Consider the following 19,142-nt stretch of genomic DNA (forward strand, 5'->3'; position numbering starts at 1 on the left):
GGGGATGTCTTTTTCCTTGTTTCACAATGTCGTTATTGTAATAAGGAATGTTTTGTAAGGTATAAAAGGCGATGTCTCAGAGAACTTGTTAGAGCACCTCCCGAAAGACACTGCGTTTCGTGTCCGAAATGACAGGCTCTCCTCATGAGAAATAAAACTCCGTTCTTGTGATTCCTGCTTCCAGCGCCCGTCTCTTTATTTGGTAACTAATCAGAATGGGAACTAAGAGGCGACTTGCGCCAGCAGCCCGGGCATCGATAGTAATATGGGCTCACTTTCCACAATTGGCGTCCCAACGCGGGGTCCATCAGTGACATACGGTCCAGTAAGAGAGATCCAGACGATGAGGTGAACATCTAAATGATTGGAGTATACTGCCTTGAGAGGGCCCTCGTCCGGCTGCCGATTGAATGAACTTCACCGATTCTGAACGGACCTCTCTCGAGTGACCTATTGTCCTGACTGGAATCCCACAGGAATGCTGCATAGAGTAAGAGAACGATCATGCGCTGGAGGGGGAAGACGAAGAACTGTCCGCATGGTCCGGTCCGGGTAAGATTAAGTAGGGCGTTTTTCGCCTGATTGGTAGGATGGTTTTATCCATCTGATTGATTGATTGATTGATTGTATTGGAATCGGTATTTAAATACTGATATTGCTGTTGTTGTTCATTTAGCTTTGGTTGCTACTTGAAATATTGGTTCTCTTCTTGAGAACGAGACATTCTCTGTTTGCAAACAGCGGCGAATAGGAACGTTCGTCTCTCTCTGCAGATAGAGAAGGGTAGGTAATGCCCCTTTATGATTCGTCATGCCTACCTTTCTCCCCACTGATTGTTTGATATCGATTAAATATCGATTATTGCTCTTTGAGATCTTCCCTGTCCACAAACAGAGACGAATAGGAATATTCTGTCTCCCTTTGCAGATAGCGATGGGCAGGTAATGCAGACGTTTGTCCCCGTTGTAATCCGTCATGCCTGTTTTTTCTCCCCACTGATTGATTGATTGACTGGACATTGTTGTCCAAGGAATTGTTTGTTTGAGGTATTTTCTGTTTGCAAATAACGTGGAATAGAAATATTCTGTCTAGTCTTTGCAAGTAGTAAAGGGTAGGTTATGCCCCTTTATGATTCGTCAGGCCTACCCACTCCCCACTGATTGACTATTTATTGGAGGTAGACCATCTGGTCCGTCCAGATGGATACCCTAATGAAGGGACATGTGCTCCCCACTCATTGGAGGTGATCATCCGGTCCGTCCAGGCACCTTAATGAAAGAACACATGCCCCCCCACTGATTAATAATCTAGTTCCACCCGGACCATTTATTGGAGGTAACTCATCTGGTCCATCCAGGAGTACCCCTAATGAAAGGACATATAAAAATATGAAGTGATCACCGTACCCTGTTAACAGAAACTTTAGCTTGAAACACGCTAAGGAAAGGAGGGAAAAATAAAAGAAATCGGGCTAAGTCAGTAAACCCCCTGATGAGCTTTCGACTTCACTAAAAATAAGAAACATTAGAAATAGTTCGTAAAAAGAAATATAAAATGGCGAAAGCTTGACGGCAAGACAGCCACGAGGTAGCTAGGCTCCACCGCCTATTCCTGCTCCAAACATGTCTGCCTCATTGCCCACAACGCCCAAATAACGGTAACATGAAATAGATACAAATCAATAAACACCTACCCCCATTCCGGAAGCTCCCGAAGTGCAACAGGTCCGCGGTTACGCCCATCCGGAAGGCGAGGCCTCAGCGCGTGCAGAGCAGGGCCTGGCTGGCCGCCATCGGAAGGGGAGGCTGTAGGGCGAACGGCCCGAAAATCGTAATGGTCTCCCCTTTTCCCCTCTTCTGCTGCCCTGCAGGCCACGGGGGGGGGGGGGATGTCTTGCCTCTGCCTCCGAACCCCCCCCCCTCTCTTGCCTGATCCGGCCATCATCGAAGACCGAAGCCAAGGCGAGGTCGGTTGCGCTTCTTTCAGCTATAATGGCTGCAACAACACCTCTTTCTTTTCAATTATGTCTTGGACAACTCTGGACAGTTGCAGGTAGTCCCGCCACAGCGGCAACCCTTGAGAGTTGCAGGTAGTCCCGCCACAAAAAGGGGGGGGGGATGTCTTGCTGCCTCCGATCCCCTCCCCCCCCCCCCATCTTCATCGCCTGGCACGGCCATACCAAAGCGCTGGAGCCGAAGAACGGCGCGGGGTCGCTGGAAGGGGGAGGCGGCGCGAACGAGCCTCCCCCACCTCCCTCCAGGTGGAGGCTTCCAGCGACACCCCAACGCTCCGGCTTGAAGAGGGTCCATATCAAAAAGCGGGTTTTCTTGCCCGGGACGGGCACACGCCCCGTGCCTCCTCAACCTTGAAGATTCTAAAAGAGCCGGGGGGGGCGACCTCTTGTAAAACAGGAGCCCAGATTACTACCGATGCCCAGGCCGCTGGCGCAAACCGCCTCTTAGTTCCCATGTTGAATAGTTACTAAATAAAGAGACGGGCGCTGGAAGCAGGAATCAAGAACAGAGTTTATTTCTCATGAGGAGAGCCTGTCATTTCGGACACGAAACATGGTGTCTTTCAGGAGGTGCTCTAACAAGTGAGCTGAGACTCCGTCTTTTATACTTTACAAAACACTTGGCATTACAATCATGATATTGTGTAACAAGGAAAATACAACCCCATGATCCTCGTGTCAATCCTACCCCACATGTGTTCACAATAGGGACCCTTGACCTGCTGATAAGAGGGGAGGGCAATCACGCAGCTGAGTGTTCCGTCAACTGTTTAGGATGTGTGCGCCTGATCATAGCCCAGGGGGTGGGGTGGCCAGGATCAATAGTGGGTCCTTTGAAGAGGAGTGACTTCATACAATAAGGGCAGTAAATGGTATCTCCTGGCTCAGGCGATGGCCTCGGACATGTGTGGTCAGCCGGACTCGGGGGAAGGGGTCATCAAAGGAGTGGTATTCATGCCGCGTGGACAATCGAGCGCGGAGGGAAGGCTTGTCAACAGAGGGGCATTCATGGAAGGAAAGGAGGTGTTGGTCAGGCGCGGCCGTGGCTCCCAAGGACAGGGTCTTGCAGAAGAAGAAGGTTTATGACTTGCCCATGTGAGGAGAAGGGAGGGGGAGCCAGGGTGGACACAGGGACAGAGTCACATAGAGAGAGAGAGAGAGAGAGAGATCTTATGACCCGTACATGAGAGAGCGGGGGCAGTCAGGTGCAGCTGGGGAGGGCTATGTCAGCTAAGGCGAAGGATGCCTCTTCAAGAGGGAATGGGGGGTTTGTGCGGGTCAAGCAGAAGGGTTGCCTTTCACAGCAGGGTCGCGCAGAGGGAGAGGGTTTCATGGTCTATGCATGAGAGAGGGGGTGTAAGATACGCGCAGGAGGGAAGCCGGGGATTCCAATGGGTAAAAGGCCGTGGTGCCTAGAATGGCTGTACATATGCATATGGGTATGGGCTCTTACTGGCAGAGTGATACGGTCAATAATTTACGGTATTCATGGTGCTCACAGGGAGAGGAGTGGGAGAAGAAGGGAAATGAATGCTGTTTATGTACATCAATTTCTTCAATTTCCACAGTCGCCCCTTTTTACATTACAGCATTCATTTTTGTAATTGATGGGGTTACAGATAGACAGGCATCGTTGAAGAATTAGCATTTTGTCGATACTAACATTTGGCATACAATCATAGACAGTTGAGGTGATGGGCAGAATGCAGCACATAGGAGATTGCATTTCGTTGAGTTCCTGACAATTAAGCGCACTACACAGCATAAATGTTTCCGACTTAAAAATGTGACCAATGAACAGTTTTGACCAGGTAGTCGAGAGCGGAATTCAGTTCAATACACAAGATTTCTTCGTCACAGTGTCTTTTTATCAGTGAGCCATCACTGGTAGGCTCTAGTCCGTGTACTTTCGTTGGCGCTGTTGAGCACCGGCGGTGGAGCTATAGGTACAGCTCGGTTCTATCCTTACGCGTTGCAGGGTGCGGTCAGTCCTCTGCTGTTAGACCACAGTCCTGTTCCCTAAACAATCCGTTTGGCGGCGCCTTATGCTCGGCACCTATATTTCCGTGGCAACACCCTATTCCCACTTGAATGCAGTTCTTCCCTTTGGCAAAAAGTCACGTGGAAAAGAGAGTGAGTGTGGTTCAAATAGTCGATAGGAGGGAGGGCGGAGTTGGGTCAGAGTTCCTGGGACACACAAAAGGGACCAAGGGAGCAAAGGATAACAAGCAGGCAGGCCCATCAATCGGGCCCAAAGAAGGGGAACGGAGACTCCAGGCACACGTGGGTTAGCAGACGGAGGGCTTCAAGGCGGCCCGTCATTTTTCATTTTCCACGTTGAAATTGCGGTCTCGTCCCGTATCTAGTTGCTCTACAGCTCCACCTTTGGTCGAGGTCACACGTGTCTCAAGATCTGCAGCCAGGCTGTACGTCACGTCTGACCCTTCTCCTGGTGATCGTGAATCTTTGAATAGGTACAAAACAAGGTTTTAGAGAAATGGCAGAAGAAGATATCTACGCATTGTGAACTCCTCCCTCAATCCTACATACTTGGGAGATACGCTCATCGGTCACAGTCAGAGGTCTATTACCAGGCAGTGCATATGTCGGCATTCTTATTGAGTTCATGCCAAGTTTATTCATCATCTATATATGCCACATATAGAGAAAAGTCAGACTCTTATCAACTGTTCATTTCATCAAATTCAACATTTCGGAACTTCCAGGGAGACTCGTCTTTCTAACCTTAGCCTGAACAGTTCTAGCATTTTCCTTCAAGGCTGGCTAACCTTTTCAAACAGGGCGGGGGCGCTATCATCGAGAGTCAGGGTAAAACAGGTTTTTTTCCTCGAGGGACGACAGTTACTCATGGTCATTATGTTTATATCCGGGACAGCAGCTGGGGGTCAATCAAGTGGGGCGGGGATTCTTCGGGTATTCGCACTTGGGTGCAAAGGGGGTGGGGCAATCTGGACGTTGGGGGTCAATCTAGGCGCTGGCGTTTGTCTCTGATGAACAGAAATAAGGTGCCATTGACATACAGTTCCCCTATAAATGGCCAGATTTGGGGGACCTTAGTCGTCTTACCTGTCCTTTCCTTCTCAGCCAATTCGAGTTCATTCATTTTGCAGAAAGGAGAGGCAGTAATATGGCGACATACAATCATTTTAGTTTCGGTCAATTTCGCTGAACACCTTCGCGTTCAATAAGTATCCAATCAGACTGGTGCCGGTGGGGCACAATTTTACCACAAAGAGGGAGAGAAAATAGGGAGACTCTCATAGAGAGTGAGAGTCGTCCGCAATCTAAACGAGCCATTCGGTACACGTATGACATGTAGAGAGAGGGAGAGAGAGAGAGAGAGAGATAAGGGGGTGGTGAGAGAGAGAGAGAGAGAGAGAGAGAGAGAGAGAGAGAGAGAGAGAGACGTGTACGAAAATAGGTCATTTAGTGCGCTCACAACACAGAACAGCAAAGGTCAGGTAACACGCAAATACAGACAGAGGGAAGACATAAATCCGTACATTACATACACACAAACTCAGACAGGGAAGACAGCACATGCATTACATATATATAAGACATTCACGACAAGACAGGAAACAACAGGTGGCCAACAAAATCCGTATTATATCCTACGTATCTTTACTATCCTATTTATCTACGTGCTTAGCTCTTTCTACCCTTCCCTCCTTTTCCTTCTCGCTTGTTATCTCTGCGAGCGTTCTCAATTGCCAATACTTACACCTCGGTTAGTCGATCAGAAATTAACCTGGTCGCGCTATTTACCCATGGTTGGATCTTAAACCATTTTTCAGTTCCTTCCTTTGGTGGGAAGTTCTCCAGGCTGAGGCAACGGCAAGTATGGATCGGGAGAACAGTCGGACAGCTTGGCTATATCTATAAGAGTGTGAGAAAGGGGGCGGGCAGTGCATTTTGAACATCAGCAACATTTCTAACTTCCCAGACGGGTGGTGCCGTGGTAACCCTTACCCACATATTTTTCTTTGTCCTTTCCCTACCTAGTCAAATGTCTAGTTACATTATCTAACGTGTTATTTCTAGTCAATTTTCGTCATACAGTACCCGTCAAGTTTCTATGTCAGTCCATCCTCCCAGTCGCTATGTTCTAAGGAGGAACAGTCAGGTTTAAGTCTACGTCTTTTAAAAACTTATCGTTATAAGGACTATGCACATATTCCCTCCTTCCCTTTTCGTCGGTGGTTCGACCATCGCTCTCCCACACTTCAGCCGACGTTCTGACGTGACCTGCAGAAGGGAGGAGAAAGAAGGGGTGGGGGGCAGCATTCAAAGCACATCAGCATGCAGTAGTCCGAAAATGTTTTTACCTACCACATACTCGACCTATCTCCACGTACTGCATTTCTTTACCATCTCGGCGTTTAAGCCCAGAGGGACCAGTAATGTCAGATAGATAATTATTGACGATTCGCATATCCATATGAGTTACTTGGTCGCAACCCCTTTTGTTGGGTGCAAGGGTGGCGGTCAGGTGGTATTTCCGTGGTGTCGTTTTAAGGGTGTCTAAAACACTTTTCGGCTGACTATGACACATAATGTAGCTGCCAAACATCTGGTCCCTTTTAACCTTCAGCTTTCATCATACTTATTCTTCGCTCACAGTAGTAAAACATCCAAAACTCATTAATGCAACCGCTACAACTATGCTTTCTTGTCAAAATACTTTTAATAAAAAGTGTTGATGTATAAATACAGGCCTACAACCCAGTGGACCGGCCACGGAGCAGATTGAAACTGTACATAAGAAGAACGAAGTTGGTGGCAGTTCATTGCATAAAGTGCAGCAGTGCAATAAAATCGTATTAAACTTCCCTACAGAGCAAGCATGATGCATGTCAGTAATTCATTTTTAATTAATTCATAAATTCATTATCCAATGCTCATTCTTTATCTAAATTACACCAATTCATTTTCCAAATCATAATCAGTACCCACCCTAAGTCAGTTCTTTGTCCGAGCACATACTCAATATCCTTCATATCTACTTTCATTATCCAAAAAACTGCATACATATCTCGGGACAAAAAGCTGCGCGGTCAGGGTGCAACAAAGTTTATTCAAAAAGTCTCATTTTGTGTCGGCGCCATTTTGGATGGGGTCAGGCGAGTTCCAGCACAGTCAGAATGTCTCCAATGACTCGTGGTTGGACCACAACCTTCCGTTGGTAGTTCAAAAAGTTTTTGTGCAATGTGGTAACAGTCTAACAATATGGACCATTAGTCAAAGAGTGGGGAGGGCGGCAACAATTTTCCTACCGGGTCACTCTGGTGTTCCACCGGAACTGAACAAGTCTGTGCCGTGGCTGCATTTTAGCCATTTCCAAACCGAGGCTGGCGCCGGCAGGAGTGCACCGATGTCGCGGTTCCCAGCGAGGGGGACGGGGGCGCCCATGCGGAGGGATCGGGGTGCCCCCCGGCTCTCATAGAATCTTCAAAGTTGAGGAGAGAAGGCATGGGGCGTGTGCCCGTCCTGGGCAAAAGACCGCTTTTCGATGTTGCCCCTCTTTAAGTAAGAGCATTGGGGTGTCGCTGGAAGCCTCCACCTGGAGGGAGGTGGGGGAGGCTCGTTCGCGCCGCCTCCCCCTTCCAGCGACACCGCGCCGGTCTTCGGCTCCAGCGCTTCGGTATTGGCCGTGCCAGCCATTGAAGATGGGGGGGGGTGGGGGGGGGGGGGGGGGTCGGTGGCTGAGGCAAGACATCCCCCCTTGACATGTGGCGGGACTACCTGCAACTATCCAGGCGTTGGCATGTGGCGGGACTACCTGCAACTGTCAGGCGTTGGGTGTAGTTGCAGCCATTATAGCTCAAAGAAATGCCGCCATCCTCGCTTTGGCTTCGGCCTTCTTTGCGGACCGGATCAGGCGAGAGTGAGAGGGGGGGGGTGGTCGGAGGCTGAGGCAAGACAGCCCCCCCCCCCGTGGCCTGCAGGGCAGCAGAAGAGGAGAGATGGAGAGGTCCTTATCATTCTTTGGGCCGCCTGCCCAACAGCGTCTCCTTCTGACCGCGGCCAGGCGAGCCCCGCATGCCTCGAGGCCTCGCCCTCCGGATGGGCGTAACCGCGGACCTGTTGCACTTCGGGAGCTTCCGGAATGGGGGTAGGTACCTATTGAATTGTTTCTATTTCATGTGACCGTTATTTGGGCGTGGTGGGCAATGAGGCAGACATGTTGGGAGCAGGAATAGGCAGTGGAGCCTAGCTACCTCGTGGCTATTTTTGCTGTCAAACTTTTCGCCATTTTATATTTCTTATTACGAACTGTTTTTAATGTTTCTTATTTTTTTTAGTGAAGTCGAAAGCTCATCAGGGGGTTACTGACTTAGCCTGATTTCTTTTTATTTTTCTTTCTCTTCCTTAGCGTGTTTCGAGCTAAAGTTTTCTGTTAGTAGGGAACGGTGATCACTTCATATTTTTTATGTGTCCTTTTCACTAGGGGGTACTTCTGGACGGACCAGACGAGTTCCCTCCAGTAAATGGTCCGGGGTGGAACGAGATTATCGATCAAAAGGGGAACATATATTCCTTCATTAGGGTATCATCCTGGACAGACCAAAGGATGTACTTCCACTTACTAGGATAGCCTCCTGGACGGACCAGATGATCTACTTCCACTAAATGGCCCATGAGTGGGGAGCATATGTCCTCCATAAGGGTAGTCTCCTGGGCGGACCATGCGAGCTACCCCCCAAATAACCAATCAGTGGGGAGTGGGTAGGACTGACGAATTCACAAAGGGGCATAACCTACCCTTTACTACTTGCAAAGACTAGATAGAATATTTCTACTCCACGTTGTTTGCAGGCAGAAAATACCTCAAACGAAACAATTCCTGGAGCAACAATGTCCAGGCAACCAATCAATCAGTGGGGAGAAAAACAGGCATGACGGATTACAACGGGGACAAACGTCTGCATTACCTGCCCTTCGCTATCCAGAAAGGAAGACAGAATATTTCTACTCGTCTCAGTTTGTAGACAGGGAAGATCTCAAAGAGCAACAATCGATTATTAATCGATTTCAAACAATCAGTGGGGAGAAAAGTAGGCATGACGGATTACAACGGGGACAAAAGTCTGCATTACCTACCCTTCTCTATCTGCAAAGAGGGACGACGTTCCTATTCACCGCTGTTTGCAAACAGAGAATGTCTCGTTCTCCAAAAGAGAACCAATATGTCAAGTAGCATTCAAAGCTAAATGAACCAATACCAACAATATCAGTATACAAATACCGATTCCAATACAATCAATCAATCAATCAATCAGGTGGATAGAACCACCCTACCAATCAGGCGTAAAAACACCCTACTTAATCTTACCCGGACCGGACCATACGGACAGTTCTTCATCTTCCTCCTCCAGCGCCCGATCGTTCTCTTACTCCATGTAGCATTCCTGTGGGATTCCAGTCAGGACAATAGGTCACTCAAGAGAGGTCCGTTCAGAATTGGTGAAGTTCTTTCAATCGGCAGCCGGGCGAGGGCCCTCTCAAGGCAGGTATACTCCGATCATTTAGATGTTCACTTCTTCGTCTGGATCTCTCTTACCGGACCTTATGTCACTGATGGACCCCGCGTTGGGACGCCAATTGTAAAACAGGAGCCCAGATTACTACCGATGCCCAGGCCGCTGGCGCAAACCGCCTCTTAGTTCCCATGTTGAATAGTTACTAAATAAAGAGACGGGCGCTGGAAGCAGGAATCAAGAACAGAGTTTATTTCTCATGAGGAGAGCCTGTCATTTCGGACACGAAACATGGTGTCTTTCAGGAGGTGCTCTAACAAGTGAGCTGAGACTCCGTCTTTTATACTTTACAAAACACTTGGCATTACAATCATGATATTGTGTAACAAGGAAAATACAACCCCATGATCCTCGTGTCAATCCTACCCCACATGTGTTCACAATAGGGACCCTTGACCTGCTGATAAGAGGGGAGGGCAATCACGCAGCTGAGTGTTCCGTCAACTGTTTAGGATGTGTGCGCCTGATCATAGCCCAGGGGGTGGGGTGGCCAGGATCAATAGTGGGTCCTTTGAAGAGGAGTGACTTCATACAATAAGGGCAGTAAATGGTATCTCCTGGCTCAGGCGATGGCCTCGGACATGTGTGGTCAGCCGGACTCGGGGGAAGGGGTCATCAAAGGAGTGGTATTCATGCCGCGTGGACAATCGAGCGCGGAGGGAAGGCTTGTCAACAGAGGGGCATTCATGGAAGGAAAGGAGGTGTTGGTCAGGCGCGGCCGTGGCTCCCAAGGACAGGGTCTTGCAGAAGAAGAAGGTTTATGACTTGCCCATGTGAGGAGAAGGGAGGGGGAGCCAGGGTGGACACAGGGACAGAGTCACATAGAGAGAGAGAGAGAGAGAGATCTTATGACCCGTACATGAGAGAGCGGGGGCAGTCAGGTGCAGCTGGGGAGGGCTATGTCAGCTAAGGCGAAGGATGCCTCTTCAAGAGGGAATGGGGGGTTTGTGCGGGTCAAGCAGAAGGGTTGCCTTTCACAGCAGGGTCGCGCAGAGGGAGAGGGTTTCATGGTCTATGCATGAGAGAGGGGGTGTAAGATACGCGCAGGAGGGAAGCCGGGGATTCCAATGGGTAAAAGGCCGTGGTGCCTAGAATGGCTGTACATATGCATATGGGTATGGGCTCTTACTGGCAGAGTGATACGGTCAATAATTTACGGTATTCATGGTGCTCACAGGGAGAGGAGTGGGAGAAGAAGGGAAATGAATGCTGTTTATGTACATCAATTTCTTCAATTTCCACACTCTCCACGGGGCGCCCCCCGCCCCCGTCCTCCGATGGAGCCACGAGACGTCGGCGCACTCCTGCCGGCGCCAGCCTCAGTGTGGAAATGACTAAAATCCTGCAAAGATACAGATTTGTTCAGTTCCGGTGGAACACCAGAATGACCCGGTAGGAAAGATTGTTGCCTCCCTCCCCACTTTTGACTGATGGTTCCTATCGCTAGTCTGTTACCCCATTACGAAAAGCTTTTTGAACTGCCAAAAGAGGTTCTGGTCCAACCACGAGTCAGTGGGGGCATTCTAACTATACTGGGACCTGCCTGACCTCGCCCAAAATGGCGCCGATACAAAATGAAACTTTCAAACTCCTTGTTGCGCCCTGATTGCTCAGCCTTGATGCTCCAAGATATGTATGCAGTTTTTGGACAATGAAAGTGGATAAGATGGATATTGAGTATGTGCTTGGAAAAGAAAGCGATATAAGATGGATATTGATTATGTGCTGGGACAGTGAACTGATTTAGGGTGGGTACTAATTATGTTTGGAAGCAATGAACTGGTATAAAACAAGCACTGATTGGGCATTTGGACAATAGATTGATAAACGTTAGGTCTTGAGTAAATAATTGGACAATGAGATGATATTATTGAAAGCTTGACACGCATTATACTCGCCCCTTAAGAAAGTTCGATACGATTTCATTGCACTGCTGCACTTTATGAAATGAATGGCCACCGACTCCGTTCCTCTTATGCACAGTTCCAGTCTGCTTCGTAGCCGGCCCACTGGGTCGTAGGCCCGTATTTGTGCGCCAACATTTTTTAATTAAAGGTTTATTGAAAAAGAAAGTATAATTGTAGCGATTGCATTAATGAGTTTCGAATGTGTTACTACTGTCTCCAACATAAGCGAAAATAAGCAGCCTCATTAAGGTTGAAGGGTAAAAAGGCCCGATACTTAGCAGCTACATTATGTGTCACAGGCAGCCGGGAAAGAGTTTTAGACGCCCTTAAGCGATACCAAAGAAATGCTACTTGACCACCACCTTTGCACATGACCTAAAAGGCCACGATCAAGTGATTCATGTAGATGCGCAGACCATCGATGATTATCTATCTAACAATACTGGTCCCTCTGGGCTTAAACGCCGAGATGGTAGAGAATGAACCCCGTGGAGATAGGTCGAGTATGAGGTAGGTAAAAACATTTTTTCGGATTTATACGCATTGATGTGTTTTGAATGCTGCCCCCACCCCCTTCTTCTCCTCCCTTCTGCAGGTCACGTCGGAACATCGGTTGAAGTATGGAGGAGGGATGATCGAACGACCGACGAAAAGGGAAGGAGGGGATCTGAGCATAGTACTTATGCTAACGAGTTTTGTAAGACATAGACTTAGATATGACTGTTCCTCCTTAGAATATAGCGACTGGGAGGATGGACTGACATAGAAACTTGACGGGTTAGTACTGTATGACGGAATTTGACTCGAACCAGCACGCCAGATAGTGCACCTATGACGTTTTACTAGATAGGGAAAGGACAAGGAAAAGTTCCGAGGTAAGGGTTACCTAGACACCACCCCTCTGGGAAAGTAGGAATGTTGTTGATGTTCCAAATGTACCACCTCCTTCTCGCACTCTTCTAGATATAGCCAAGCTGTCCGACTGTTCTCCCGATCAATACCCTCTGTTGCCTCAGCCTGAAGAACTTCTCATCAAAAGGAGAAAATTCAAAGTGGTTTAAGATCCAACAATGGGCAATAGCCCGACCAGGTTAATTTCTGACCGGCCGACCGAGGTGTAAGTATTAGCGATCGAGAACGCTCGCAAAGATAGCAAACGAAAGGAAAAGGAGGAAGAGGTAAAAAGAGCTCAGCACGTAGACAAATAGGATACTAAAGATGCGCAGCATGCAGAAAGATCTTTTTTTTTTTTGGCCAATAACTGTTTTATGTTTTGTTGTGAATATTTTTTTTGTATGATGATACGTGTCCTGTCTTCCTTAGTCTGAGTTTGTGTGCATGTACTGTATGGGTTTATGTCTCCCCTCTGTTCGCGTCTCTTTGTTACCTGACCCCTGCTGTTCTGTGTTGTGAGCGCACTAAATGACCTATTCCCGTACACGTCTCTCTTTCTCTCTCTCTCTCTCTCCCTCTCTATCCATCTCTCTCTCTCTCTCTCCCTCTCTCTCCCTCTCTATCCATCTCTCTCTCTCTCCCTACATGTCATACGTGTACCGAATGGTTCGTTTAGGTTGCGGACGACTCTCACTCTCTATGAGAGTCCCCCTGTTCCATCTTCCTTTCTGTGGTAAAATTGTGCCCCGCTGGCACCAGTCTAATTGGAAACTTATTGAACGCGAAGGTGTTCAGCGAAATTGACAGAAACCAAAACGATTGTAACTTGCCATATTACTACCTCTCCTTTCTGCAAAATGAATGAACTCAAATTGACTAAGAAAGAAAGGACAGGTAAGACGACTAATGTCCCCTAATCTGGCCTTTTATAGGGGAACTATATGTCAATGGCATCCTATTTTTTAGTTCGTTAGAGATACAAGCGCCAATGTCCAGATTGACCCCCAATGCCCAGATTGCCCCACCCCTTTGCACTCAAGCGCGAATGCCCGAAGCGTCCCCGCCCCACCTGATTGACCCCAGCTGCTGTCCCCGATGTATAACTAATGACCATGACCAACTGTCGCCCCTCGAGAAAAAAAAATGTTAACACTGTCCTTCGATGATTGCACCCCCGCTCTGCTTGAAGGAGTTAGCCAGCTCTAAAGGGAAATGTAAGACTGCTAAGGGTCGGGTTAGAAGGACGAGTCTCCCCTGAATGTTGCCAATTTTGGAAGTTTTTGATAAAATACGCAAGTGATAGGAGTCTGACCTCTGTCCATATGTGTCATGAATGAGCGCCGACTGGACTTGATGTAACACAGTTGAAATACCCACATACTTACTTCGTGGTAATAGACTTCTGACTATGACCAATGAGCATAACCCCAGGTGCTAGGATTGCGAGTGGAATTCAAATGTAAACATCTCTTCTCCTGCCAGTTCTCTAAAACTTGTTTTACCCATTCAAAGATATACGATCATCGGAGGAGAAGGGTCGGACGTGGCGCACAGCCTGGCTGCAGATCATGAGACACATGCGACCCCGACCAAAGGTGGAGCCACAGCGCAACAAGATACGGGACGAGGCAGCACTCTCAAACGCGGTAAACGAAAGGATGAAGGGCTGTCCTGAAGCTCTCTGTCCACTAACCCACGTGTGCCTGGAGCCTCCGTCCCCCTTTTCAAGCCCGATTGATGGGCCTGCTTGCTTGTTATCCTTTGCTCCCTTGGTCCCTTTGGTGTGTCCCAGGAAATCTGACCCCACTCCGCTCTCTCTCCCATCGACTATTGAACCACACACCCTCTTTTCCACGTGACTTTTTGCCGAAAGGAAGAACAGCATTTAGGTGGAAATGGGGTTATGCCATGGAAACGTAGGTGCCGAGCATAAGGCGCCACTAAATGGATTGGTTAGGGAACAGGACTGTGGTCTAACAGCAGAGGACTGACCGCACCGTTAAATCCGAGCTGGACCTATAGCTCCGCCGCCGGTGCTCAACAGCGCCAACGAAAGGACACGGATTAGAGCCTACCAGTGATGGCTCACTGCTAAAAAGACACTGTGACGAAGAGATCTTATGTATTGGACTGAATTCCTCCCTCAACTACTTGGTCAAAAATGTTCATTGGTCACACATTTTTTTTTGAGAAAGTCAGAAGCACTTATGCTATGTAGTACGTTTGGACGTTAGGAACCCAACAAATGCAATTTCCTATGTGCTGCATTCTGCCAATCGCATCTACTGTTCATGTTTATATGCAATATGTTAGTATTGACAAATGCTATTTCATCAACCACACATGTTTATATGTACGCCCATCAATTAGGAAATGAACTTTGTTATGTAAAAAGCGGCGACTGTGGAAATTCAATAAATTGATGTACATAAGCGGCGTTCATTTGTCTTTTCCCATTCCCCTCCCTGTACACACCACGAAGAGCGTGAGACGATGACCGCATCACTCCGCCAGTAAAGGCCCATGCCCGCATGTACCTGACAGCCATTTTAGGCACCATGGCCTCTTTGCCTGCTCATTGAAATCCCCGGCTTCCCTCCTGCGCGCATTTGAACACACCCCCCCCCCCACTCTCAAACGACCCTCTCCCTCCGCGCACCCTGGCTGCCCCCTCCCTCACATGCACAGGTCCGCATGACCCTGTCCTTGGGAGTCACGGCCGCGCCTGACCAACACCTCCTTTCCTTTCATGAATAACCCCTCTGTTGGTAAACCCTCCCTCCGCGATTGACTGTCCACACAGGTCCGAAGCCATCGCCCAAGCCGGGGGATACAGTTTACTGCCCCTTATTGTATGGAGTCACTCCTCTTCAAAGGACCCACTATTGATCCTGGCCTCCCCGCCCCCTGGGGCACGATCAGGCGCACACATCCTAAGAATCGGCGGAACACTCAGCTGCGTGATTGCCCCCTCCTCTTATCAGCAGGTTAAGGGCCTCTATTGTGGACATATGTGGGGTGGGATTGACACAAGGATTACGGGGATGTCTTTTTCCTTGTTTCACAATGTCGCTATTGTAATAAGGAATGTTTTGTAAGGTATAAAAGGCGATGTTTCAGAGAACTTGTTAGAGCACCTCCCGAAAGACACTGTGTTTCGTGTCCGAAATGACAGGCTCTCCTCATGAGAAATAAAACTCTGTTCTTGTGATTCCTGCTTCCAGCGCCCGTCTCTTTATTTGGTAACTAATCAGAATGGGAACTAAGAGGCGACTTGCGCCAGCAGCCCGGGCATCGATAGTAATATGGGCTCACTTTCCACAGGTGAGTAAGTGAAGAGATGGGTGGATGGCTGGTTAGATTAGTGAAAGGGTGAATGGATGAATGAGAGGGGGAATGGATGGATATTGAGAGAAAGAATGGATGAATGAGTGCGTGGAAGGATGTATAAGACAAAAGGTAAAAAGATAGATGTTATGGGTGGATGGGTAGATGGATGGGTAAAAGGGTGGATGGATGAATGAAAGGATGGAGGGATGGGTGAAAGGGTGGATGATGGGCGAGTTAATGGGTGGATGGGCGAGTGAAATGATGGATGGATTGATAAATAGATAAGTGAAAGGATGGACGGATCAGTGAAAGGGCGGATGTAAAGATGGATGAGTGAGTGAAAGGGAGGGTAGATGGACAAAAGGATGGATAGATGAGTGAAGGAGTGCGAGGGTGGATGGATAACTGATAGGGTCAATGGATGGATTCATGAGTGGATGAGTAGATGGATGGGTGGAAGGAAGATGGATGGGTGGAAGGAAGGATGGCTATGTGAAAGGGTCGATGGAGAGAGAAAGGGAGGATGGATGGATGACTGAAAGGGTGAATGGGTGGAAGGATGAGTGACTGGGTGGAAGGATGAGTGACTGGGTGGATGGATGAGTAGGTGAAAGGATGGCTGGATGGGTGAAAGGCCAAACGTCTGGATGGATGAGTGAATGGATGGATGAGTGAAAGGGTGGATCGAGGGATGGATGAGTGAAATGATGGATGGAAAGATACATGGTGGATAGGTGTGCAAATGGTTGAATATGTTTGGATATGGAATGGGCTTAATTAAATACTATTGCGCGACCTCCTCTGATGTGTCTGTAAAACGTACCTTTTTTCCTGAATTTTGACCCCCTGTCCTGAATTTTTGTCCTGAATTTTGACCCTTTGTCCTGAGTTTTTACACTCACCGTCCTGAATTTGGACCCATGCCAGTTGGTCACCCTATCTTTTGCAGGTTCTTATAAAGCCCTCATGGAGTGGATTCACTTACAACCTCTAAACACCAACAAACATACCTTGTAATTTTCAGCAGCCTTCTGTAAGGACACACAACACCCCTCAATATACATTGTATCCTCTTAAAGACTTAATAAATTAATCCAACTGTGAATCGTGGTCGTCCACAGACACGCGTTGTGCTCCTCTGCAGCTTCTTCCTCTGTGAACTTAAGAGTGACTCCACTTGTGAATCGTGAACACCCACATACACTCCTTGCACAGACTTCTCTTTGGGGTCCACGGGTGCATTATGATCCATCAACATCTACACACATACTCTGTGCTCTTCAGCAGCCTCCTCTATGGACTCTTGGTGCCTTTTGATTCCCTGAACTCCCACAGACACACCCTGTTCTCTTCTGCAGCCTCCTCAATGGCATACACAGGGAGGGGGACCAGATGACTCCATGCCGCTGGGAAAAACATTTCCATTTCTGTACTTTTGATTTAACATATCAATGCATTCTGGGAGTTGTAGTCTTGGTTCATTTTACTTGACCCTATTGCTTCAACTCACCAGATGAAAATTATATATAAAAGCAAAATCCAGGCATGGAAATGTGATGTCCCGGGGCCACGGAGCCATCTAAAAAATGGTGACTTGTGATCTCTGAACACTCTCACACACAGCGTGTGCTCTCCGGCTGCCCCTTGGTGAGGCTCACCAAGCGACTTTGCGATCCCTGAATGCCCACAGACGTACCTTGTGCTCCTCTGCAGCCTCCTCTATAGGACTTGCTGAGTGAGTTTTATGCTCCTTGGACTCCCGGCAGACCCAGCATATCATCCTCTGATCCTCTGCACAAAACAGCCTCAGTTTCTCGTCATGTTTCTCGCACAGATTCTCCTCCGGGGGCTTCACGGGGGGCAGGTGAAGCTGTTTTAACATTTCCACCATGTTCCCCACTAGTCTGTTGGGTCGGAGGTTTTTCCTAGAAGATATTTCCCTGCACTGTGGACAGGGGAAGTTTCCATCTCTTCCCTCCCAGCTCTGGGTGATGCAGGAGCGGCAGAAGTTGTGTCCACAATCGATCATCACCGGATCAGTGAAATATTCCAAACAGATGGAACACGTGGCCTCTTCCTGGAGGTTCCCGAGCTGAGCTGCTGCCGCCATGATGCAGAAATGCAGGAAGTGAAGGTAAGTTTCAGTTTCCCTCTCTTTGTGGAGTGGGTGTGTCTGTGCGTCTTCCCCTCTCTGTGTGCAGTGGGTGTGTCTGTGCGTCTGCCCCTCCCTGTGTGCAGTGGGTGTGTCTGTGCGTCTGCCGCTCTCTGTGTGCAGTGGGTGTGTCTGTGCGTCTGTCCCCCTCTGGCTGCGCTGGGATTTTCGGGTTCATGTTACACTCAGAGCAGTGAACTGACTCCTCTGCTGCCTGGGCTCTGTCTCGAGGTTTCCCTCCTTTCTCAGCTAAAATACCAGCGATTTGGTTTTATTCCCAGATTCTGTAAGGGCCAGGAGCGGTCTCCTAAATTGGATTTCTATAATTTCTGCGTCTCTTTGTTATAATATTTGTTTTAGAACTGTACTGACCTGGAAAATGATTATCAACCATTTCTTCCTGCATTTGCTGTTTCACTTAATGTTCCAAAGGCTGAAATATAACTGCTTTCTCAATCCTTCACCTGTAATAATTCATAATCAGGTCACTGGCATTACGCGCTATCGGAGGAACAATTTCTGCCGCAGGGTTGAGTAAATTATTATTAGGGCTCTCGGTTTTATGGTATTCATTTTTCTGTCATTTCCGTCTGTATTTAACCATATTTATTTTTTGCTAATTTCATCTGTATTTATCCATATTTATTTTGGGTATTGTGGAAAAATTAAGATGGAATTAGTATATTTCTGCATTTATTTAACCGATTAATATGCATTCATGCTTGAATGTCTACCAGGTTTCAGTGCTTTGAACACCGTAAAAGATAAATCAGTGCACTTATATGAAAATGTTCACATTTCACCATCAACCTTGTGCATGTCTAAAGCTGTTAAAGCCTATTTACTAAAATTCCTTTCTTTTTAACCCCCTTATCCATCAATCCACTCATCAATTGACCTGGCAGTCATGGCAGACAGTATTTAGCATTACTCAAAAAGCAACCCAATTTCCGTTTTTATCCACATTTAAAAATAAATACAGACAAGTAAATGAATGTTTTCTGTCTGTATTTATCTGTAAAAATCAGTAAAAACGGAAAACAAGGTGCCTTAATTATTATACTGTAAAATATAGCAAATTATGAGTCATAACAACAATCTCTGACCGTATTATTTCAATATTGTGCACTTTTATCTAACACAATCATTGTCTGAGCAGAGGTTGTATGTCATTAGTGCAGTTAAACACCCCACTGCAACTTTCATCAGACAAGCATTTGCAATGCAATAGGTCTCGCCTTTACAGGATTTTAAGCTATTGGCATGGTAATTGAGAATGCTTT

General features: G+C 47.7%; 1 protein-coding gene across 2 annotated transcripts in view; it reads right to left on the minus strand.

The window, feature by feature from the left end:
- LOC147710159 (E3 ubiquitin-protein ligase TRIM11-like) overlaps positions 1 to 17,864 on the minus strand; it is a 185,771-nt gene extending 167,907 nt beyond the window's left edge. The window contains exon 1 of one of the 2 annotated variants that reach the window (XR_015295850.1): positions 17,404 to 17,837. Coding sequence is in view for 1 of the 2 variants with exons in the window: in XM_086920853.1 (XP_086776979.1) it covers positions 17,404 to 17,817 (414 nt within the window). In the remaining variant the exon portion in view is untranslated. Of the gene's footprint in view, positions 1 to 17,403 lie in introns of both variants that reach the window. The other variant, XM_086920853.1, reaches the window with a different exon arrangement.
- Between the last annotated feature and the right edge of the window lie 1,278 nt (positions 17,865 to 19,142).

The sequence above is a fragment of the Lissotriton vulgaris genome, chromosome 5, assembly GCF_964263255.1.
Source record: "Lissotriton vulgaris chromosome 5, aLisVul1.2, whole genome shotgun sequence".
Taxonomy (NCBI): domain Eukaryota; kingdom Metazoa; phylum Chordata; class Amphibia; order Caudata; family Salamandridae; genus Lissotriton; species Lissotriton vulgaris.